Here is a 25,111-nt window from a genome sequence, read left to right as displayed (position 1 = left end):
TGAGGTATGGAAGGAGGGTGGGTACATTTAAACTAGTCAAGGTATAGCAGAAGGGGCAGGTACATTTAGGCGACGTTGGGGTATGGAAGGAAAGATGGGTATATTGAGATCTAGCTGGGGTATGGAAGGAGGGGCGGGTACATTTAGACTAGTCAGGGTATAGCAGAAGGGGCAGGTACATTTAGGCCTTGTTGGGGTATGGAAGGAAGGATGGGTACATTGAGATCTAGCAGGGGTATGGAAGGAGGGGTGGGTACATTTAGAATAGTCAGGGTATAGCAGAAGGGGCGGGTACATTTAGGCCTCGTTGGCGTATGGAAGGAGGGATGGGTACATTGAGACCTAGCTGGGGTATGGAGGAGGGGCAGGTACATTTAGACTAGTCAGGGTATAGCAGAAGGGGCAGGTACATTTAGGCCTCGTTGGGGTATGAAAGGAAGGATGGGTACATTGTGACCTAGCTGGGGTATGGAAGGAGGGGCGGCTACATTTAGACTAGTCAGGGTATAGCAGAAGGGGCGGGTACATTTAGGCCTCGTTGGGGTATGGAAGGAAGGGTGGGTACATTGAGACGTAGCTGGGGAATGGAAGGAGAGCGGGTACATTTAAACTAGTCAGGGTATAGCAGAAGGGGCAGGTACATTTAGGCCTCGTTGGGGTATGGAAGGAAGGATGGGTACATTGAGACCTAGCTGGGGTATGGAAGGACGGGTGGCTACATTTAGACTAGTCAGGGTATAGCAGAAGGGGCAGGTACATTTAGACCTTGTTGGGGTATGGAGGGAAGGATGGGTACATTGAGACCTAGTTGGGGTATGGAAGGAGGGGCGGCTACATTTAGACTAGTCAGGGTATAGCAGAAGGGGCGGGTACATTTAGGCCTCATTGGGGTATGGAAGGAAGGGTGGGTACATTGAGACGTAGCTGGGGTATGGAAGGAGAGCGGGTACATTTAAACTAGTCAGGGTATAGCAGAAGGGGCAGGTACATTTAGGCCTCGTTGGGGTATGGAAGGAAGGATGGGTACATTGAGACCTAGCTGGGGTATGGAAGGAGGGCGGGTACATTTAGACTAGTCAGGGTATAGCAGAAGGGGCAGGTACATTTAGGCCTCGTTGGGGTATGGAAGGAGGGATGGGTACATTGAGACCTAGCTGGGGTATGGAAGATGGGCTGGGTACATTTAGACCACTCAGGGTATAGCAGAAGGGGCAGGTACATTTAGGCCTCGTTGGAGTATGGAAGGAAGGATGGGTACATTGAGATCTATCTGGGGTATGGAAGGAGGGGCGGGTACATTTAGACTAGTCAGGGTGTAGCAGAAGGGGCAGGTACATTTAGGCCTCGTTGGAGTATGGAAGGAAGGATGGGTACATTGAGATCTATCTGGGGTATGGAAGGAGGGGCGGGTACATTTAGACTAGTCAGGGTATAGCAGAAGGGGCGGGTACATTTAGGCCGCGTTGGGGTATGGAAGGAAGGGTGGGTACATTGAGAGCTAGCTGGGGTATGGAAGGAGGGGCTCGTACATTTAGACTAGTCAGGGTATAGCAGAAGGGGCAGGTACATTTAGGGCCCGTTGGGGTATGGAAGGAAGGATGGGTACATTAAGACCTAGGAGGGGTATCGAAGGAGGGGCAGGTGCATTTAGACTAGTCAGGGTGAAGCAGAAGAGGCAGGTACATTTAGGCCTCGTTGGGGTATGGAACAAAGGATGGGTACATTGAGACCTAGCTGGGGTATGGAAGATGGGGTGGGTACATTTAGACCACTCAAGGTATAGCAGAAGGGGCAGGTACATTTAGGCCTCGTTGGAGTATGGAAGGAAGGATGGGTACATTGAGATCTATCTGGGGTATGGAAGGAGGGGCGGGTACATTTAGACTAGTCAGGGTATAGCAGAAGGGGCAGGTACATTTAGGCCTCATTGGGGTATGGAAGGAAGGATGGGTACATTGAGACCTAGCTGGGGTATGGAAGATGGGGTGGGTACATTTAGACCACTCAGGGTATAGCAGAAGAGGCAGGTACATTTAGGCCTCGTTGGAGTATGGAAGGAAGGATGGGTACATTGAGATCTATCTGGGGTATAGAAGGAGTGGCGGGTACATTTAGACTAGTCAGGGTATAGCAGAAGGGGCGGGTACATTTAGGCCGCGTTGGGGTATGGAAGGAAGGGTGGGTACATTGAGAGCTAGCTGGGGTATGGAAGGAGGGGCTCGTACATTTAGACTAGTCAGGGTATAGCAGAAGGGGCAGGTACATTTAGGGCCCGTTGGGGTATGGAAGGAAGGATGGGTACATTAAGACCTAGGAGGGGTATCGAAGGAGGGGCAGGTGCATTTAGACTAGTCAAGGTGAAGCAGAAGAGGCAGGTACATTTAGGCCTCGTTGGGGTGTGGGAGGAAGGATGGGTATATTGAGAGCAGGACTGGGTATGGAAGGAGGGGCGGGTACATTTAGACTAGTCAGGGTATAGCAGAAGGGGCAGGTGCATTTAGGCCTCGTTGGGGTATGGAAGGAAGGATGGGTACATTGAGACCTAGCTTCGGTATGGAAGGAGGGGCAGGTACATTTAGACTAGTCAGGGCATAGCAGAAGGGGCAGGTACATTTAGGCCTCGATGGGGTATGGAAGGAAGGATGGGTATATTGAGATCTAGCAGGGGTATGGAAGGAGGGGCGGATACATTTAGACTAGTCATGGCATAGCAGAAGGGGTAGGTACATTTAGGCTAGTCAGGGTATAGCAGAAGGGGCAGGTGCATTTAGGACTCGTTGGGATATGGAAGGAAGGATGGGTACATTGAGACCTAGCTTCGGTATGGAAGGAGGGGCAGGTACATTTAGACTAGTCAGGGCATAGCAGAAGGGGCAGGTACATTTAGGCCTCGATGGGTTATGGAAGGAAGGATGGGTATATTGAGATCTAGCAGGGGTATGGAAGGAGGGGCGGATACATTTAGACTAGTCATGGTATAGCAGAAGGGGCAGGTACATTTAGGCCGCGTTGGGGTATGGAAGGAAGGATAGGTACATTGAGATCTAGCAGGGGTATGGAAAGAGGGGCAGGTACATTTAGACTAGTCAGGGCATAGCAGAAGGGGCAGGTACATTTAGGCCTCGATGGGGTACGGAAGGAAGGATGGGTATATTGAGAGCTGGACTGGGTATGGAAGGAGGGGCGGGTACATTTAGACTAATGAGGGTAAAGCAGAAGGGGCAGGTACATTTAGGCCGCGTTGGGGTATGGAAGGAAGGATGGGTACATTGAGATCTAGCAGGGGTATGGAAGGAGGGGCGGGTACATTTAGACTAGTCAAGGTGAAGCAGAAGAGGCAGGTACATTTAGGCCTCGTTGGGGTGTGGGAGGAAGGATGGGTATATTGAGAGCTGGACTGGGTATGGAAGGAGGGGCGGGTACATTTAGACTAGTCAGGGTATAGCAGAAGGGGCAGGTGCATTTAGGCCTCGTTGGGGTATGGAAGGAAGGATGGGTACATTGAGACCTAGCTTCGGTATGGAAGGAGGGGCAGGTACATTTAGACTAGTCAGGGCATAGCAGAAGGGGCAGGTACATTTAGGCCTCGATGGGGTATGGAAGGAAGGATGGGTATATTGAGATCTAGCAGGGGTATGGAAGGAGGGGCGGATACATTTAGACTAGTCATGGCATAGCAGAAGGGGTAGGTACATTTAGGCTAGTCAGGGTATAGCAGAAGGGGCAGGTGCATTTAGGACTCGTTGGGATATGGAAGGAAGGATGGGTACATTGAGACCTAGCTTCGGTATGGAAGGAGGGGCAGGTACATTTAGACTAGTCAGGGCATAGCAGAAGGGGCAGGTACATTTAGGCCTCGATGGGGTATGGAAGGAAGGATGGGTATATTGAGATCTAGCAGGGGTATGGAAGGAGGGGCGGATACATTTAGACTAGTCATGGTATAGCAGAAGGGGCAGGTACATTTAGGCCGCGTTGGGGTATGGAAGGAAGGATAGGTACATTGAGATCTAGCAGGGGTATGGAAAGAGGGGCAGGTACATTTAGACTAGTCAGGGCATAGCAGAAGGGGCAGGTACATTTAGGCCTCGATGGGGTACGGAAGGAAGGATGGGTATATTGAGAGCTGGACTGGGTATGGAAGGAGGGGCGGGTACATTTAGACTAATGAGGGTAAAGCAGAAGGGGCAGGTACATTTAGGCCGCGTTGGGGTATGGAAGGAAGGATGGGTACATTGAGATCTAGCAGGGGTATGGAAGGAGGGGCGGGTACATTTAGACTAGCCAGAGTATAGCAGAAGGGGCAGGTACATTTAGGCCTCGTTCGGGTATGGCAGGAAGGATGGGTACATTGAGACCCAGCTGGGGTATGGAAGGAGAGCGGGTACATTTAGACTAGTCAGGGTAAAGCAGAAGGGGCAAGTACATTTAGACTAGTGAGGGTATAGCAGAAGGGGCAGGTAAATTTAGGCCTCGTTGGGGTATGGAAGGAAGGATGGGTACATTGAGACCTATCTGAGGTATGGAAGGAGGGCTGGTATATTTAGACTAGTCAGGGTATAGCAGAAGCGGCAGGTACATTTAGGCCTCATTGGGGTATGGAAGGAAGGATGGTTACATTGAGATCTAGCTGCAGTATGGAAGGAGGGGCGGGTACATTTAGACTAGTCAGGGTATAGCAGAAGGGTCAGGTACATTTAGGCCTTTTTGGGGTATGGAAGGAAGGATGGGAACATTGAGACCTAGCTGGGGTATGGAAGGAGGGGCAGGTACATTTAGACTAGTCAGGGTATAGCAGAAGGGGCAAGTACATGTAGGCGTTGTTGGGGTATGGAAGGAAAGATGGGTATATTGAGATCTAGCTGGGTATGGAAGGAGGGGCGGGCACATTTAGACTAGTCAGGGTATAAAAGAAGGGGCAGGTACATTTAGGCCTTGATGGGGTATGGAAGGAAGGATGGGTACATTGAGATCTAGCAGGGGTATGGAAGGAGGGGTGGGTACATTTAAAATAGTCAGGGTATAGCAGAAGGGGCAGGTACATTTAGGCCTCGTTGGGGTATGAAAGGAAGGATGGGTACATTGAGACCTAGCTGGGGTATGGAAGGAGAGCGTGTACATTTAAACTAGTGAGGGTAAAGCAGAAGGGGCAGGTACATTTAGGCCTCGTTGGGCTATGGAAGGAAGGATGGGTACATTGAGACCTAGCTGGGGTATGGAAGGAGGGGCGGCTACATTTAGACTAGTCAGGGTATAGCAGAAGGGGCAGGTACATTTAGGCCTCGTTAGGGCATGGAAGGAAGGATGGGTACATTGAGACCTAGCTGGGGTATGGAAGGAGGAGCGGCTACATTTAGACTAGTCAGGGTATAGCAGAAGGGGTGGGTACATTTAGGCCTCGTTGGGGTATGGAAGGAAGGGTGGGTACACTGAGACCTAGCTGGGTATGGATGGAGGGCGGGTACATTTAAATTAGTCAGGGTATAGCAGAAGGGGCAGGTACATTTAGTCCTCGTTGGGGTATGGAAGGAAGGATGGGTACATTCAGACCTAGCTGGGGTATGGAAGGATGGGCGGGTACACTTAGACTAGTCAGGGTATAGCAGAAGGGGCAGGTACATTTAGGCCTCGTTGGCGTATGGATGGAAGGATGGGTACATTGAGATCTAGCAGGGGTATGGAAGGAGGGGCGGGTACATTTAGACGAGTCAGGGTATAGCAGAAGGGGCAGGTACATTTAGGCCTCGTTAGGGTATGGAAGGAAGGATGGTTATATTGAGACCTAGTGGAGGTATGGAAGGAGGGCTGGTACATTTAGACTAGTCAGGGTATAGCAGAAGCGGCAGGTAGATTTAGGCCTCGTTGGGGTATGGAAGGAAGGATGGGTACATTGAGATCTAGCTGCAGTATGGAAGGAGGGGCGGGTACATTTAGACTAGTCAGGGTATAGCAGAAGGGGCAGGTACATTTAGGCCTCGTTGGGTTATGGAAGGAAGGATGGGTACATTGAGACCTAGCTGAGGTATGGAAGGAGGGAGGGTACATTTAGACTAGTCGGAATATAGCAGAAGGGGCGGGTACATTTAGGCCTCGTTGGGATATGGAAGGAAGGATGGGTACATTGAGACCTAGCTGGGATATGGAAGGAGGGGCAGGTACATTTAGACTAGTCAGGGTAAAGCAGAAGGGGCAGGTACATTTAGGCCTCGTTGGGCTATGGAAGGAAGGATGGGTACATTGAGAACTAGCTGAGGTATAGAAGGAGGGTGGGTACATTTAGACTAGTCAGGGTATAGCAGAAGGGGCAGGTACATTTAGGCCTCATTGGGCTTTGGAAGGAAAGATGGGTATATTGAGATCTAGCTGGGGTATGGAAGGAGGGGTGGGTACATTTAGACTAGTCAGGGTATAGCTGAAGGGGCAGGTACATTTAGGCCTCGTTGTGGTATGGAAGGAAGGATGGGTACATTGAGATCTAGCAGGGGTATAGAAGGAGGGGTGGGTACATTTAGAATAGTCAGGGTATAGCAGAAGGTGCGGGTACATTTAGGCCTTGTTGGGATATGGAAGGAAGGATGGGTACATTGAGACCTAGCTGGGGTATGGAAGGAGTGGCGGGTACATTTAGACTAGTCAGGGTATAGCAGAAGGGGCAGGTACATTTAGGCCTCGTTGGGGTATGAAAGGAAGGATGGGTACATTGAGACCTAGCAGGGGTATGGAAGGAGGGTGGGTACATTTAGACTAGTCGGGATATAACAGAAGGGGTATGTACATTTAGGCCTCGTTGGGCTATGGAAGGAAGGATGGGTACATTGAGATCTAGCAGGGGTATGGAAGGAGGGGCAGGTACATTTAGAGCAGTCAGGGTATAGCAGAAGGGGCAGGTACATTTAGACTAGTCAGGATATAGCAGAAGGGGCAGGTACATTTAGGCTGCGTTGGGGTATGGAAAGAAGGGTGGGTACATTGAGACCTAGCTGGGGTATGGAAGGAGGGGCAGGTACATTTAGAGTAGTCAGGGTATAGCACAAGGGGCAGGTACATTTAGGGCCCGTTGGGGTATGGAAGGAAGGATGGGAACATTGAGACCTAGCTGGGGTATAGCAGAAGGGGCGGGTACATTTAGGGCCCGTTGGGGTATGGAAGGAAGGATGGGTACATTGAGACCTAGGTGGGGTATAGCAGAAGGGGCGGGTACATTTAGGCCTCGTTGGGGTATGGAAGGAAGGATGGGTACATTGAGATCTAGCTGGGGTATGGAAGGAGGGGCAGGTACATTTAGACTAGTCGGGGTATAGCAGAAGGGGCAGGTACATTTAGACTAGTGAGGGTATTGCAGAAGGGGCAGGTACGTTTAGGCCTCGTTGGGGTATGGACGGAAGGATGGGTACATTGAGACCTAGCTGAGATATGGAAGGAGGCCTGGTACATTTAGACTAGTCAGGGTGTAGCAGAAGCGGCAGGTACATTTAGGCCTCGTTGGGGTATGGAAGGAAGGATGGGTACATTGAGATCTAGCTTCAGTATGGAAGGAGGGGCAGGTACATTTAGACTAGTGAGGGTATAACAGAAGGGGCAGGTACATTTTGGCCTCGTTGGGGTATGGAAGGAAGTGTGGGTACATTGAGACCTAGCAGGGGTATGGAAGGAGGGGCAGGTACATTTAGACTAGTCAGGGTATAGCAGAAGGGGCAGGGATATTTAGGCCTCGTTGGGGTATGGAAGGAAGGATGGGTACATTGAGACCTAGCTGAGGTATGGAAGGAGGGTGGGTACATTTAGACTAGTCGGGATATAACAGAAGGGGCAGGTACATTTAGGCCTCGTTGGGCTATGGAAGGAAGGATGGGTACATTGAGATCTAGCAGGGGTATGGAAGGAGGGGCGGGTACATTTAGACTAGTCAGGGTATAGCAGAAGGGGCAGGTACATTTAGGCCTCGTTGGGGTATGAAAGGAAGGATAGGTACATTGAGACCTAGCAGGGGTATGGAAGGAGGGGCAGGTGCATTTAGACTAGTCAGGATATAGCAGAAGGGGCAGGTACATTTAGGCCGCATTGGGGTATGGAAAGAAGGGTGGGTACATTGAGACCTAGCTGGGGTATGGAAGGACGGGCGGGTACATTTAGACTAATGAGGGTAAAGCAGAAGGGGCAGGTACTATTCGACCGCGGTCTCCGTTCCTCTAATACTTTCATTTGGAATTAGGATTCTCGGTGGTACAGATTTTTCTACTTTAATCTATCTCTATCCATTCAAGGTACCACGAGTTTCAGATTCCTGAGATGGCTCAGGAGTCCCATCACTGATTATTTATCAATTTGTAGCTCAGCCCTGATGAAGTCTTGGAGATTTATATCTCATAAGACGAAACACGTGTTGGCGTTTTGTTACTTGATTTTCTTTCGGATGCTATGGTCACGGATGTGTTGACCTCAAGGATTGCTCTTCTAACACTGTGCTGTAACCTATATTTCGGCGTTGTGTTACATGATTACGTTTCGGATGCTATGGTCACGGATGTATTGACCTTAAGGATTGTTCCTTCATCACTGTGATGTACTCTATCTCTCTAGAATAAATTGAAGATTCCTTCTTTCACGATTTTCGGTCTCACAACGTTTTCCTCGATCAGGATTCTATGGACACTAAACACATCATATGTAATTGTTTTTGATTCATGAGTGCCCTGACTTCCAATTTATATATGGGTACATTTAGACTAGTCAGGGTATAGCAGAAGGGGCAGGTACATTTAGGGCCCGTTGGGGTATGGAAGGAAGGATGGGTACATTGAGACCTAGCTGGGGTATAGCAGAAGGGGCGGGTACATTTAGGGCCCATTGGGGTGTGGGTGCTGAAGGAAGACTGGCGCTGAGTCCTACCTAATATTCCTTGGCCTCCATCGTACTTTGGTGGTTCCCACTGCACAGTGCAGGAATCTTCTAGTATGTTTGAGATCTTGGGTGCCTGAGGAGGATCTGGTACATCTGGAACCAAATTAGAAAGCAAGTGAAATACTCCAGCAAGTGAAATACTCCAGTCTCACAACTATTGCAAATCAAGACAACCCCTCAACCCACCTTCAGCCTAGACTGTCCCCAAAATTATTTCCAAATAAGACACCCAAACCCACTTATCTACCTCAGTCATCTTTCAAGAAAGACTGTTCCTTAGTCCAAGTTCAAGTAAAACTCTAAGGCCCGTATTTATACTTTTTTAGCGCCGCAATTGCGCCGCTTTTTGGCGGAAAAACGGCGCACAGTTACAAAATAATATGGTATTTTGTAAGTTTGCGCCGTTTTTGCATCAAAAAGCGGCGCAATTGCGGCGCTAAAAAAGTATAAATATGGGCCTAATTTCATTTATCTCAACACTTTCTCTCTGACATCTCCAACCAAGGCTCCCTTTTAACTCATCTCCAAGAAAAACTCTTCCTCAACTGACTGCCAATCAATGGGCCTCTTTCAAATCATCCCCAACCAACACTCTGCCTATGCCTATCTCTAAAAACGACTCTCCCTTAGCCCATCTCCAACAAACACTCTCTCGTGGCTCCTCCCCAAATAAGAGTATACGCTAAATCCATCTCTGCCACAGCTATACCTTTCCACCTCTCCCTCAGACCATCTCAAAGACTCTCGCAAATCAATGCTCTTCTTCTCTCCATCTACATTAACGAGTCATTGTTGCTTCACATCAAATTAAGACTAATACTTCACTTATCTCTAACCAAGGTACTTCCCCAGCCTATCTCCACCACATCACCCTCCTAGTCCACCCCCAACAAAGGATATCCCTCAACCCATCTTCAACCAAGACTCTCCTACCATCCGTCTCCAAAGAAGCACCAGATTTACTAAGGGCTTTCGTCATCCTTGCGTCACACAAGGCGATGCAGGGCAACTAAGTGATGCAAAGCCACCTTGCTTGGCTTTTCGTGCTTTAGTAAACCTAGGGTCAGCGTCACTAAGGGCTTGTGTTGCCCTCCATCACGCAAGGCGACGCAGAGCAACACTAGGCCTTTCATGCGATTGACTATTACACGCAAAGCTACCTTGTGAGAATGTGTGTACTAGTAAATCTGAGGTAGCACGAAGCAGTGCATTTCGCTGCCTTGCATTACCTTGCGGCAGGGAGTCATTCCATGGTGGAGTGCGGGCATTCCTTCGCATCCACCCATGGATTTGGGTGCATTTTAGAGTTACATAGAGTTATAGCAATGCATCAAAATGGTATGGCTCCCAGACCGAGGCGTAACAAGGAAATATCCTTATTTCTTCTTGCTACTTCCTGTAAGAGGCTGGCCCTCTACGTAGTGTGCAGAACTAGGCACACTGTGCAGGGGGTCCAGGCAACCACACTTTGGTTTCCAAAGGTAAAAAATAGACCATCTAATGCTCCAATGTTTAAGGTGGCTGGTCGAGCAGTTAGGCTAATCCAGAAGATGTGCTAAGTATTTGCTGTACTCACAAATCCAATCATGCACCACACACTCAATGAATACCTCGAGACCAGAATTTATAAAAAATACTTCCAACTTTTATGTACATTTTAAGACCAAGATCTTGAAGATACATTAAGTACTTTTTGAGATATCACTTTTCAAAGTTTTAATAAAGTTAGCCTTTCTGTGCGTAATTACGCACCATAGGAATCAATAGGCAGTCCCTTTTAAAAATGCATTAAAAATTGTACAGTTGAGTTACCAGTCCCTTCTTTTGCTGGGTGGTCGAAGTAGTCAGTGGGCACACTGTGCCAGCTGGAGAGCCTCAGGTGGCACCCGGCTCCGGCAGGAGCAGCGTTGGAAAGTCTCTTGGCACGGGCACAGGGCCATCTGGAGGGGCCACTTGGAAAAGGAGCTGGTTTACAGATTTAAGGATGGTGCCTTGGGGTCCCTTTGGGCTGTTGAGGTCACAAAGGGTTGGGGACCTGGGGCACATAGCAGATCCTGTGATGCAGGGCTCAGGGCGGCCGGATGCAGGGCGAGTTGAAAGTCTTGGATGCTGTGTGCAAAGGGACCCTTTGGAGCTGGAGGTAAGTCTTCCGTGGGCCTTGCAGGATGTCATGGGGGCTCTGGTGGGAGGTCTGGGGTGTCACTGAAGTCCCTTGACTTGGGCTTCCTTCTGGTCCAGTTGTAGCTTTGGGTGAGCTGTTTTAGGTGGTTGTCCGATGTGCACTGACCAGTATGTGGGGTATTGGCACAACTCGGCCACGGAGGGCACTGTGCCACCAAAGTTGGCACACTTGCAGGTCTCATCCAAGCTGTCGTTGGTGTGTTGTTGGGTCCAGCTGTGACTTCCGGTTGCGGAGATATCGTCTGATCTGTGAAGTGTCCCTCACTGGTTTGCAGGTTCCTTTCAGGTTCCTTTGGTTTCTTGAGTGGTATCTCCACTCAGGAGGGAGATCTTGGGCTATTTGTGAAGCCTGGAGGTCCTCGGGGTCTTTTGAGGTCGGTCCAATGGTCAGCTCCACCGCAGCGGCAATTGTTGCGACTCTGGTGCAGCAAGAAGGGGTCTTGGAGCCTCATCTGGTGCAGCAGGTCCTCTGTTCTCATCCTTGGTATAGGGGAGCCCACTAAATACTGAATTTAGTGGGTGTTTTAGGGGGAACCTGGTAGTGTCCAATGGGACACTTACCCTTGGGTGGCTACACCCACTACAGTGACCACTTCCTGTGGAAAGGGTCACTTCCCTAAACCTCACTGGATATTTTCCTGCCATCCAACATGGAGGAAAATGTAATGGGGGTCCACTTCGTCTGCAAGCCGTAGGGGTGGTGGATGCTCAGTGAGACCCCGCCTCCTACTCTTTGTGTGGTTTCCCGCCTTTGCTCCCACCAAAAGTGGAGGTTTGCAAAGGGGGAAGCCATCTGCTGCTAGCAGCAGGCCTGGGGGCTCGAGTTTCAAGGGCGGTAGCCATTTGATGCTCACCACCAGGAGAGTGCACATTCCTGAGGGAGGGCGTCTTAGCTGCTCCACCCAGGAAGGGCATTGTTTTACAAACCAGAGAGACAGGGCTCTCCCCCACGGTTTGTATATTGGCCGTCTGGAGGTGGAAGCTGGATAGGACCAGTCAGCAACAATGCTAGTTAGGTTAGCTTTTGCAGGGGGCACCTCTCAGGTGAGCCCTGGGTACTTTTGGGTTTAAATCCAATACTGGTACCAGTTTGGATTTATCATCCTGAGCGTTTTGGTAACAAACAACCCAGGGTGCAGAGTGGCCATCATGTAGCTGGGGAACTCTTGTTTGACCAGTGTCCAGTGCATGTACTTAAAATGGCCGCTCTGTTAACTCACTATGTCCCAGGTTTGGCAAGGACACAGTGTGGGCATATTGATCATGCAAATGTGCCCTCACATACAGTATGGTGCACCCTGCCGTAGGGCTGTAAGGCCTACCAGAGGAGTGACTTACCCATATCACATGCAGTGTAGGGTGGAAAGGGAGTGTGCCATGTTGAGTTTGCCTTTTTAGGTTTGCCCCAGTACACTCAGCCTGCACTGGCAGTGCTGGGTCCATCTGGGTGAAGGGCCCTAGAGAGTGGCACAATCAGCGCTGCTGCACTCAGGCTCTACTCATACTATCCCATGCCCTGGGTACTGGGGTACCCATTTACTAGAGTCTTATAGTGATATGTAAGAGTGTATCCAATTGTGCCAAGCATCACAACAGATTTAGGGAAAGAGCTCTGGCACAGGGAACCTGGTTAGCAGGGGCCCTGGGCACTACAACTTCTAGGACACATCAACCTCAGGCAAAAAGTGGGAGCTAACCATTCAAAAAGAGGCCTCCTCTCATACTTACTTTTTCCCTGTGTGAAGAATTCATGCACCATGGTGCAAGGGGGCCTGTAATGGCTCTAGACATCACAGGTTGCCTACCTAAGGAGGCAGCAGAAATATGCTATATCTTTGTAAATAAATATGGTGCATTTCTGATGTCTCCGTTTTGCGCACCGAAATACAGCGCAGCAAGTTGCCTTGCAGTGATGCGTTGTGTGAAAAGGTGGTATATCTGCTCCACAGTTTGTCTTCATAGGAAGGCAGCCGAAATGTGCCATATTTTTGTAAATATGGTGCATTTCTGATGTCTTCCTTTCACACAAAGCAGTTCAGCAAGTTGCCTTGCTGCACTGAGTTGCGTAAAATGTTATTAAATCTTCCCCTAAGACTTTGCATCCATCTTCAAGTATAACCCTCACTCAGTTCACTTTTAACATAACTTCAATTAAGATTGTTTCCCTAGCCATTTCTAATCAAGAATCACCCTTATTACAATCACAAACCTTTCCCTTAGTGCATCTTCACCATGACTATTCCTTTGCCCATCTCCACCCATGAATGCATGTCAACACATCTCCAATCAATAATTATGTCACCATCTCCGACTACTAATTCACGTCAACCCATCTTCAACCAAGAATTCACATCAATCGAACCTATGTCTCCATCTCCAACCAAGATTCCACATCAACCCACCCCCAACCAAGAACCTATACCACCATCTCCCTGACCACAAACCCACAAAAATTCATTCCAACCAAGGCCCATGCTGCCATATCCAGCCAAGAATCCAAGTCAGCCCATATCCAACCAAAATCTCATGTCACAAGCTCAAGTTGAGAATCCATGTCAAACCATCTCCAACCAAGAACCCATGTCACCATTTCCAACCAATAATTCATGTCAACCTATCTCCAACCAAGAATCCACATCACTCTATCTCCAATCAAGAACCTTTGCTTCCATCTCCAAACAAGAATCCATGTCAACTCATCTCCAACCAAGAGCCCATGCCACCATCTCCAACCAAAAATCTGCAACAATCCATCTCCATCCAACACCATGCCGCCATAGCCAGCCAAGAATCCATGTCAGCCCATCTCCAATCATAAACTCATGTTACCACCTCAAACCGAGAATCCACGTCAAACCGTCTTCAACCAAGAACCCATGTCAGGATCTCCAACCAATAATTCACATCAAACCATCTCCAACCGAGAACCTATGCCTCCATCTCCAACCAAAAATCCAAGTAAATTTATATTCAACCAAGACCCATGCTGCCATATCTAGCAAAGAATCCACACCAACCCATCTCCAACCAAGAACCCATGTCACCATTTCCAAACAAGAATCCACGTCAAACGATCTCCAACCAAGAACCCATGTCATCATCTCCCTCCCACAAAAAAAAATCAACCCATCTCCAACCAAGAACCCATGTCACCATCTCCAAACAAGAATCCACATCATCTCATCTTCAACTAAGAACCCAGTTCACCATCTCCAAACAAGAATCCACATCAACTCATCTCCAACCAAGAACCTGTGTCACCATCTCCAAACAAGAATCCACATCAACCCATGCCCAATTAAGAACCTTTGTCACCATCTCAAAACAAGAATCTACATCAACCCATCTCCAACTAAGAACCCATGTCATCTCCAAACAAGAATCCACATCAACCCATCTCCAACCAAGAACCCATGTCACCATCTCCAAACAAGAATCCACATCAACCCAATTCCAATCAAGAACCTATGCCTCCATATCCAAGCAAGAATCTACATCATCTCATCTTTAACCAGTTATCCATGTCACCATCTGCAAAAAAGACTATCCCTGAGTCCATTTTCAACAACATTACTCTTTTAGTCTGTCTCCAAGTAAGATGCTCTCATTCAAACCACGCACAACCAAGTCATTCTCCTAGTTCATGTGCAACCGAGACACTACCCAGTCTATACCCAACTGTAGCAATCTCTCAGGCCATCTCTAACCAAGACACCTCCCAAGCCATGTTCCACTAAGACTCTCAGTCATGCCATCTCCAAATAAAACTCTTCCACAGTCCATCTCCAACCATATTACTCTTTCAGTCTGTCTCTAACCAAGATACCCTCACCCAGACCAATCACAACTCTCCTAATGCGTGTGCAAGCAATACACTCCCCCAGTCTATTTCCAACAATGTCACTTTTTCAGGCCACCTTCAACCAAGATACTCTTCCAGTTCATGTTCCACTAAGGCTCTCCATCAGGCCATCTCCAAATAAACTTCCCCCGAGTTCATCTCCTACCACATTACACTTTCAGTCCATCTCCAACTAAGACACTCTCCCTCAGTTCATCTCCAACCAAGGCACCCACTCTCAGTCCATCTCCAGCCAAGACACTCTCCCTCAGTCCACTCACAACCATGTCACTCTCTCGGTTTGTGTCAGGCCAAGACACTACTCCCGTCCATGAACCACTAAAGCTCCACCTCAGGCCATCTCCAAATAGGATTCTTTCAGTCTATCTTTAAGCCATTTGCTTCCAGCCTTAACTTTCTCGCCCACTGTCTCTGTCTAAGGTACATCACCCGGTGTGATCATGATGCACAAGGCCGTCCTCAGAGCACACAGTCTAAAGTTTGCTCCACTGTGATTGCCCTGGACTCACCGATGACCTTGACTGTAATGTCTGCTTTATCTTCTCCCGCTGGGTTCTGCACCACCACGCTGTACACGCCCTCGTCCTGCTTCTCAGCCCCCTCAATGGTGAAGATACAGTGTTCTTTGAAGGTCTCAACACGAATTCTTCCTTCTGATTCTGAAATCAACTGGATACATTAAAAACAACAGGAAGTCAGTGTGGAGGAAGCAATGTGCCCCTTGGTATCGGATGTACAGAGTAAATCACACAATGTGCCCCATGGTGAGAGACACAGAGAACCTATCAGCACAATGTGCCCCTTAGTGCGAGATGCGGAGAACATATCAGCACAATGTGCCCCTTAGTGCGAGATGCGGAGAACATATCAGCACAATGTGCCCCTTGGTGCAAGATGCGGAGAACATATCAGCACAATGTGCCCCTTGGTGCGATATGCAGAGAACATATCAGCCCAATGTGCCCCTTGGTGCGAGATGCGGAGAACATATCAGCCCAATGTGCCCCTTGGTGCGAGATGCGGAGAACATATCAGCCCAATGTGCCCCTTGGTACGAGATGCAGAGAACATATCAGCCCAATGTGCCCCTTGGTGCGAGATGCGGAGAACATATCAGCACAATGTGCCCCTTGGCGCGAGATGCAGAGAACATATCAGCACAATGTGCCCCTTGGTGCGAGATGCGGAGAACATAGCACAATGTGCCCCTTGGTGCGAGATTTGGAGAACATATCAGCACAATGTGCCCCTTGGTGCGAGATTTGGAGAACATATCAGCACAATGTGCCCCTTGGTAAGAGACGTGGAGAACATATCAGCACAATGTGCCCCTTGGTGCGAGATGAGGAGAACATAGCACAATGTGCCCCTTGGTGCGAGATGCGGAGAACATATCAGCACAATGTGCCCCTTCGTGCGAGATGCAGAGAACAGATCAGCACAATGTGCCCCTTGGTAAGAGACGTGGAGAACATATCAGCACAATGTGCCCCTTGGTGCGAGATGCAGAGAACATATCAGCACAATGTGCCCCTTGGTGCGAGATGCGGAAAACATATCAGCACAATGTGCCCCTTAGTGCGAGATGCGGAGAACATATCAGCACAATGTGCCCCTTGGTGCAAGATGCGGAGAACATATCAGCACAATGTGCCCCTTGGTGCGATATGCAGAGAACATATCAGCCCAATGTGCCCCTTGGTGCGAGATGCGGAGAACATATCAGCCCAATGTGCCCCTTGGTGCGAGATGCGGAGAACATATCAGCCCAATGTGCCCCTTGGTACGAGATGCAGAGAACATATCAGCCCAATGTGCCCCTTGGTGCGAGATGCGGAGAACATATCAGCACAATGTGCCCCTTGGTGCGAGATGCAGAGAACATATCAGCACAATGTGCCCCTTGGTGCGAGATGCGGAGAACATAGCACAATGTGCCCCTTGGTGCGAGATTTGGAGAACATATCAGCACAATGTGCCCCTTGGTGCGAGATTTGGAGAACATATCAGCACAATGTGCCCCTTGGTAAGAGACGTGGAGAACATATCAGCACAATGTGCCCCTTGGTGCGAGATGAGGAGAACATAGCACAATGTGCCCCTTGGTGCGAGATGCGGAGAACATATCAGCACAATGTGCCCCTTCGTGCGAGATGCAGAGAACAGATCAGCACAATGTGCCCCTTGGTAAGAGACGTGGAGAACATATCAGCACAATGTGCCCCTTGGTGCGAGATGCAGAGAACATATCAGCACAATGTGCCCCTTGGTGCGAGATGCAGAGAACATATCAGCACAATGTGCCCCTTGGTGCGAGATGAGGAGAACATATCAGTACAATGTGCCCCTTAGTGCGAGATGCGGAGAACATATCAGTACAATGTGCCCCTTTGTGAGAGATATGGAGAACATATCATCACAATGTGCCCCTTGGTGCGAGATGCAGAGAACATATCAGCACAATGTGCCCCTTGGTAAGAGACTTGGAGAACATAGCACAATGTGCCCCTTGGTGCGAGATGAGGAGAACATATCAGTAAAATGTGCCCCTTAGTGCGAGATGCGGAGAACATATCAGTACAATGTGCCCCTTTGTGCGAGATATGGAGAACATATCAGCACAATGTGCCCCTTGGTGCGAGATGCAGAGAACATATCAGCACAATGTGCCCCTTGGTAAGAGACTTGGAGAACATATCAGCACAATGTGCCCCTTGGTGCGAGATGAGGTGAACATAGCACAATGTGACACTTGGTGCGAGATGCGAAGAACATATCAGCACAATGTGCCCCTTGGTGCGAGATGAGGTGAACATAGCACAATGTGACACTTGGTGCGAGATGCGGAGAACATATCAGCACAATGTGACCCTTGGTGTGAGATGCGGAGAATGTAGGAGCCTGGCTTTCTATATAGTGTACAAAAATGAAGTGCAGTGTGTAGAGAATCCAAGCAACCCCACCTTGCTTTCCAGAGGTAAAAAGCAGACCACGTAATGCTCTGTTTTTGTGGTGGTGTGGGCGAACAGTTAGGCTTACCTCGGAGATGTGCTAAGCATTTGTTGTACTCAGAGCATCCATAAATGTGGATACATAAGTCAAGACCAACTTACAAAAATACTTCATATTTTTGTAAAAAATGTTAAGACCAAGATCATCAAAATCAGGTAAGTAATTTTTAAGTTATGACTTTTCAAAGTTTGGAAAATGTTCTGTTTCTGTGTGTAATTACACAGCATAGGAATCAATGGAAGAACATTTTAAAAAAACATATAAAATCAGGCACTGTTCTTACAAGTGTCACCTTCTGTTTTTAGGTCGAGGTCATCAAGATGCCCTGTGGGACAGCCAGAGACTTTTGGGCAGTTCCCGGTTTTGGCTGGAGCAGTGTCTGAAAGTCCTGGAGCACAATAGTGAAGGGGACCACTTGGGAAGACACTGCACAGATGTACTTAAAGGTAAGTCCGGTGGGTCCCCTTGGAGTGTAGAGGTTGAAAGGGGTTGGGACCCCTAGAGCACAGCTGGTTTGTTGATGCAGGGGCCAGAGAGGCCGGGTGCAGCGTGGATTGGTCAGCCAAGGGTTGTGCGTCCTAGGGTCCGTATTGCCAGGTGCAGGTCACTTTGAGGGTGGATTGCAGGTCAACAGGGCCACTCTGGGAGGGTGCTTCTTAGGTGTCCTGTAGTCCCTCAACTGGAGCTTACTTCTGGTCCTTGGAGAGTCTGAAGTGGACTTTTCTTCTGGATGTCCAACATTGGGGGTCCAGTACCCCAGGCTGAGGCACGTCTCAGCCACTGGAGGCTGTAGTGCAACCGAACTTGGCACACTGGCAGGGTTTGTCCGTCGGGTGGAATTTGGTTTGTGTGCTTTGTCCGGTTTGTTGGTCAGTGGCCGGTCAGTGAATGAGACTTCACTGGTTTCTTGCCTGCAGGGTGCAGGGTGTGGTGCCCTCACTCAGAGAGAGGTTCTTAGTGATTTTTAGAAGGTTGAAGGTCCTCTGGGGTTTCTTAGAGTCCGTCCAATGTCCAGTCGACCCCTCAGTGGCGATTGTTGAATCCTGGGTGCAGCAGGCAGGGTTTGGTGCCTTTTTCTTCGTACAGCAGGGCTTCAGTTTTCAAGCCTTGGGTCTACTTTGTCACTGGCAATCTTATGTCCATCAATGCTGATCTGTAGGACAAGAATGCCTACTAAATACTGCCTTTAGTGGACATGAGGGGGAGTTCCTGGTAGTGGCCCATGGACCACCTACCTTAGGGTGGCTACACCCTCTATGTGACCACTTCTTGTGGGAAGGGTCACATCTCTAACCCTAATTGGCTATTTTCCTACCATCCAAGATGGAAGAAAATTAAATGGAGTGATCACTTTGCTTGTCACACCTGGGGGTGGTTTTCCTGCCGGTTTTTCCGCTCAAAGTGGGGGAAAAACCATTGGGTGGCCATCTGCTGCTAGCAGCAGAGTCAGAGGTCAGATTTCAAAGGACAGTAACGCCTTTGAAGCTGACAGCTGGGCTTGGCTGCCTGCCTGAGGGAGGAGGTGTAACACGTCCACCCAGGAAAGGCTTTGTGTTGTGGCTCCTGAGAGTAGAGGCCTTCAACCCAGGAGACCAAACTTTTGTCTGGTGGTGGGAAGCTGGTAAAAACCAGTCAGCAACCATGTCAGAGCTGTTAGGTTTTGCACCATCTGGGTACAGGGTATAATAAATTTACAGCCGGCAACAGTGTGGGTTTATTATTCTGAGTTGTTTGATACCAAACAACCCGGGTTCAGAGAGGCCACCATGTAGCTGGGAAACTCACAATGACCATTGTCCAGCACATGCATTTGCTATGGCTCCCCTATACACTTACTATGTCTTAAGGTTTTGTAAAGACACATTAGGGGCATATTTGCTCATGCAAACATATGTCCTCACATGCCTTATAGTGCACCCTGCCTTAGGGCTGTAAGGCCTGCCAGAGGGGCGACTTACCTCTAGGGCATGCAGAGTTAGTGGGCGGGCCCTCTTCATGAGTGCCATGTCGAGTTTGCAACCTTTAAATACACCTTGTCATATACTTCCAATGGCAGTCTGCATGAGGCTGGTGTGGGGACCTCTCAGAGTGGCACAGTTGGTGCTGCAGGGGCCCTCTCCAGTACCCATGTCCCAAGTTTACTAGGGTCTTACAAGGGTGGCTGAAGTGCCAATACATAGTAGTTTTGGGGAACGGGGTCTGACCCTGGGAACCTGTGTATCAGGGGCCCAGGGCACTTACAGTTTAAAACCACATCACTTTCCAGGCAAAAAGTGGAGGGCTATCATGTCCAAAAGAGGTCCTTTCTCACAGAGAACCTATCAGTACAATGTGTCCCTTGGTGAGAAATGCAGAGAACATATCAGTACAATGTACCCCTTGGTGAGAGATGGAGGGAACATATCAGTACAATGTACCCCTTGGTGAGAGATGCGGAGAACATATAAGCACAATGTACTCCTTGGTGAGAGATGACGAGAACATATCAGTACAATGTACCCCTTGGTGAGAGATGGAGGAAACATATCAGTACAATGTGCCCCTCAGTGAGAGATGGACTGAGCATGTCAATACAACATGTCCCTCAGTGAAAGATGACTGAGCATATCAGCACAATGTGCCCTTCGGTGAGAGACGGACTGAGCATATCAATACAATCTGACCTTAGTGAGTGACAGACTGAGCATATCAGTACAATGGCAATCTGCCCCTCTGTGAGAAACTGACTCAGTATTTCAGTACAATGTGCCCCTCAGTGAGAGATGGGCTGAGCTTATCAGTACAATGTGTCCCTCGGTGAGAGACGGACTGAGCATATCAGTACAATATGCCCCTCTGTGAAAGATAGACTGAGCATTTCAGCACAATGCGCCCCTCGGTGAGAGATGGACTGAGCATATCAGTACAATGTGCCCCTTGGTGAGAGATGGACTGAGTATATCAGTATAATGTGCCCCTCAGTGAGAGATGGACTTATCATATCAATACAATATGCCACAGGGGATAATATGGACTGAGAATATCAGCAAGATGTGCCCCTCGGTAAAAGACAGACTGAGTATATAAGTACAATGTGCCCCTCAGTGAAAGATGGACTAAGTACATCAATACAATGTGCCCCTCGGTGAGAGACGGACTGACCATAGCAGTACAATGTGCCCCTTGGTGAGAGCCGCACTGAGCATATCAGTGGAATGTGCTCCTCGGTGAGAGACGGACTGAGCATATCAGTACAGTGTGTCCCTCGTTAGAGACAGACTGAGTATATCAGTAAAATGTGCCCCTCGGTGAGAGATAGAGTGAGCATTTCAGCACCATGTGCCCCTCAGTGAGAGATGGACTGAGCATATCAGTACAATGTGCCCCACTGTGAGAAACTGACTCAGTATATCAGTACAATGTGCTCCTCAGTGAGAGATGGACTGAGCATATCAGTACAATTTGTCCCTCAGTGAGAGACGGACTGAGCATATCAGTACAATGTGCCCCTCAGTGAGAGCTGCACTGAGCATATCAGTGGACTGTGCTCCCCGGTGAGAGATGGACTGAGTATATCAGTACAATGTGCCCTCGGTGAGAGACAGACTGACCATATCAGTACAGTGTTCCCCTTGGTGAGAGATGGACTGAGTATATTAGTGCAATGTGCCCCTTGGTAAGAGATGGACTGAGTATATCAGTACAATGTTCCCCTTGGTGAGAGATGGACTGAGTATATCAGCACTATGTGCCCCTCGGTGACAGATGGACTGAGTATATCAGCACTATATGCCCCTTGGTGAAAGATGGACTGAGTATATCAGCACTATGTGCCCCTTGGTAAGAGATGGACTGAGTATATCAGCACAATGTGCCAGTTGGTGAGAGATGGAGTGAGTATATCAGCACTATGTGCCCCTTTGTGAGAGATGGACTGAGTATATCAGCACTATGTGCCCCTTGGTGAGAGATGGACTGAGTATATCAGTACAATGATCCCCTTGGTGAGAGATGGACTGAGTATATCAGCACAATGTGCCCCTTGGTGAGAGATGGACTGAGTATATCAGCACTTTGTGCCCCTTTGTGACAGATGGACTGAGTATATCAGCACTCTGTGCCCGTCGGTGAGAGATGGACTGAGTAAATCAGCACAATGTGCCCCTTGGTGAGAGATGGACTGAGTATATCAGCTCCATGTGCCCCTCGGTGACAGATGGACTGAGTATATCAGCACTATGTGCCCCTCAGTGAAAGATGGACTGAGTATATCAGCACTCTGTGCCCATCAGTGAGACTTCAGTCTCCAGCCCGGGGGTCGTTACCGCCGTGGCGGTTGGTGTATTAACTTGGTGGTTTGTCCTTGGCCAAACCGCCAATGTCATAATAGTGGAGGTAGGTACCGCCAGCCTGTTGGTGGTAATACCTCCACTATAGCACCGACCGCCGGGGTCGTAATGACCCCCTTAGTGTGCTACTTGTGCTCTGAGTGTGTTGCTTGTCTTCTGCGTGTGCTGCTTGTGCTGTGGGTGTGCTGCTTGTGCTCTGAGTGCGCTGCTTGTGCTGTGGGTGCACTGCTTGTGCTCGTAATGTGCTATTTTCACTCTGAGTCTGCTGCTTGTGCTCTTGGTGTTGCTTGTGGTCCATGTGTGCTGCTTGTGCTGAGTGTGCTGCTTGTGCTCTGAGTGCCCTACTTGTGCTCTGAGTGCGATGCCTGTGCACTTTGTGTGCTGCTTGTGCTGTTAGTGTGCTGCTTGTGCTCTGAGTGCGCTGCTTGTGCTCTGAGTGTGCTGCTTGTGCTCTTAGTGTACTGCTTGCGCTCTGAGTCTGCTGCTTGTGCTCTGAGTGTGCTGTTTGTGCTCTGGCTTGGACTCTCAGTGTGCTGCTTGTGCTCTGAGTGTGCTGCTTGTGCTTTGAGTGTGTTGTTTGTGCTCTGGCTTGTACTCTTAGTGTGCTGCTTGTGCTCTGAGTGTGCTGCTTGTGCTCTGAGTGTGCTGCTTGTGCTTTGAGTGTGCTGTTTGTGCTCTGGCTTGTACTCTTAATGTGCTGCTTGTGCTCTGAGTGTGCTGCTTGTGCTCTGAGTGTGCTGCTTGTGATTTGAGTGTGCTGCTTGTGCTCTACGTGCGTTGCTTGTGCTCTGAGTGCACTGCTCGTGTTCTGCATGTGTTCTGAGCACGCTGCTTGTGCTCTGAGTGCGCTGCTTGTGCTCTTAGTGTGCTGCTTGTACCCTGAGTCTACTGCTTGTGCTCTGAGTGTGCTGCTTGTGCTCTTTATGTGCTGCTTGTGCTCTGGCTCTGCTGCTTGGGATTTGAGTACACTACTTGTGCTGTGAGTACACTTCTTGTGCTCTAAGTGGGCTGCTTGTGCTCATAGTATGCTGCTTGTTCTCTGAGTCTGCTGCTTGTGCTCTTTATGTGCTACTTACGCTCTGGGTCTGCTGCTTGTGTTCTGAGTCTGCTGCTTGTGCTCTGAGTCTGCTGCTTGTGCTCTTTATGTGCTGCTTGTGCTCTTTATGTGCTGCTTGTGCTCTGGCTCTGCTGCTTGGGATTTGAGTGCACGTGTGCTGTGAGTACACTTCTTGTGCTCTGAGTCTCCTGCTTGTGCTCTGAGTCTGCTGCTTGTGCTCTGGGTCCGCTGCTTGTGCTTTGGGTCTGCTGCTTGTGCTCTGGGTCTGCTGCTTGTGTTCTGAGTCTGCTGCTTGTGCTCTGAGTCTGCTGCTTGTGCTCTTTATGTGCTGCTTGTGCTCTTTATGTGCTGCTTGTGCTCTGGGTCTGCTGCTTGTGATTTGAGTGCACTACGTGTGCTGTGAGTACACTTCTTGTGCTCTAAGTGTGCTGCTTGTGCTCTGAGTCTGCTGCTTGTGCTCTGAGTCTGCTGCTTGTGCTCTGGGTCTGCTGCTTGTGCTCTGAGTGTGCTGCTTGGAATTTGATTGCACTGCTTGTGCTCCGAGTGTGCTGCTTGACGGACTATCTGGTAATGAACATAGCAGTAACCCAAGTCCCAAGCCCTGGTGCCTGCACATATTAGGTCTGCAATGTAGTGAAGAGTGCTTATTGGTGTCAGATCTTTCCTAGGTCTAACGTGTCTCAGTTTTCCACCAACAATTGATAAGACTACGCTCCGCCTCCCTTTCTCTTGCCCACACTCCCCGCATCTACTGAAGCAGAAGTGGTGGATGCTCCTCCCACATCGCAGGAAAAAGACCAGGACCCATCATCTCACTTTCGGAATTCCAAAGGGCTCTCAAGACCTGGCTTTCGAATTAGCTGCCGGGACCTGCAAGCGCCTGGATATGCCATCGGGTGCCTAGCCGCGGTATATGAATCCTGTTTGATTGAGGAGTGATTGGTTGTATCTGTGTGAAACCTTCACATATTTCTCTGGGAAGCTTGCTCCCTTTAGTTGAAAAGCGTGTGTAGGGTGGAGCACCCGGGGTTTGGCAGGACATACTAGGTGGGTCTTTGCATGCATCTTGGGTGGGCACTGTTCCATGATGTAGCTTTTAGAATACATTAAATATGAGGAAATCAGAGCCCTCCCTCAAACAATGTCTTTTTGCACACATCCCAAGCCCTGTTAGTCGTGAAATCCTGTTCAGGACCGCCACCCACCCTGCTCGCGAGAGAACTTACGGTGCTGTTTCCACTGCTCCAGCTCTCCTCTGGGCCTGCTCCACTGGCTTGGCTTCCACCGACCTATGTGCAAAAGAGGTCTGAGAGGCATAGAGGCTACAGACCCTCCTCATCGAGGTGGTGTGAGAGGGGACAAGCGTGAGATGGAGCAGCAAGATGGGGGTACAAGGAAAGACAGGCGAAGGTGGCACGGTGAAGAACAGGTGAAGGTGGCACGGTGAAGGACAGGTGAAGGTGGTGCCATAGGAAGAAGAGTGATAAAGGAAGAATGGAGCAGCGAGATGGTGGAGTGATGAAAGACAATTGAAGGTGGCATGATGAAGAACACGTGAAGATGGCAAGATGAAAGACAGGTGAAGGAGGCATGATGAAGAACAGGTGAAGGTGGCACGATGAAGAACAGGAGAATGTGAGATGATGAAGAGCAGGTGAAGGTGGCGCGATAAAGAACAGGTGAAGGTGATACGATGAAGAACAGGTGAAGGTGGCAAGATGAAAGACAGGTGAAGGAGGCATGATGAAGAACAGGTGAAGGTGGCACGAT

At 49.2% G+C, this 25,111-nt stretch overlaps 1 protein-coding gene across 1 annotated transcript in view; it reads right to left on the bottom strand.

Annotated features, from left to right (window-relative positions):
- The window catches only part of MYBPC3 (myosin binding protein C3), a 337,466-nt gene that overhangs the window by 121,138 nt on the left and 191,217 nt on the right, over nt 1-25,111 (bottom strand). Inside the window, exons 22-24 of the mRNA XM_069221629.1 lie at nt 24,568-24,630; nt 15,454-15,613; nt 8,890-8,994 (exon numbers count right to left, since the gene is read on the bottom strand). Coding sequence (XP_069077730.1) covers nt 8,890-8,994; nt 15,454-15,613; nt 24,568-24,630 — 328 coding nt within the window. The remainder of the gene's footprint in view (nt 1-8,889; nt 8,995-15,453; nt 15,614-24,567; nt 24,631-25,111) is intronic.

This window comes from Pleurodeles waltl, chromosome 3_1 (assembly GCF_031143425.1).
Source record: "Pleurodeles waltl isolate 20211129_DDA chromosome 3_1, aPleWal1.hap1.20221129, whole genome shotgun sequence".
NCBI classification, from domain to species: Eukaryota; Metazoa; Chordata; class Amphibia; order Caudata; family Salamandridae; genus Pleurodeles; species Pleurodeles waltl.
The sequence above is the reverse complement of the archived record's forward strand: the minus strand, read 5'-3'. Positions and strand labels throughout refer to the sequence as shown.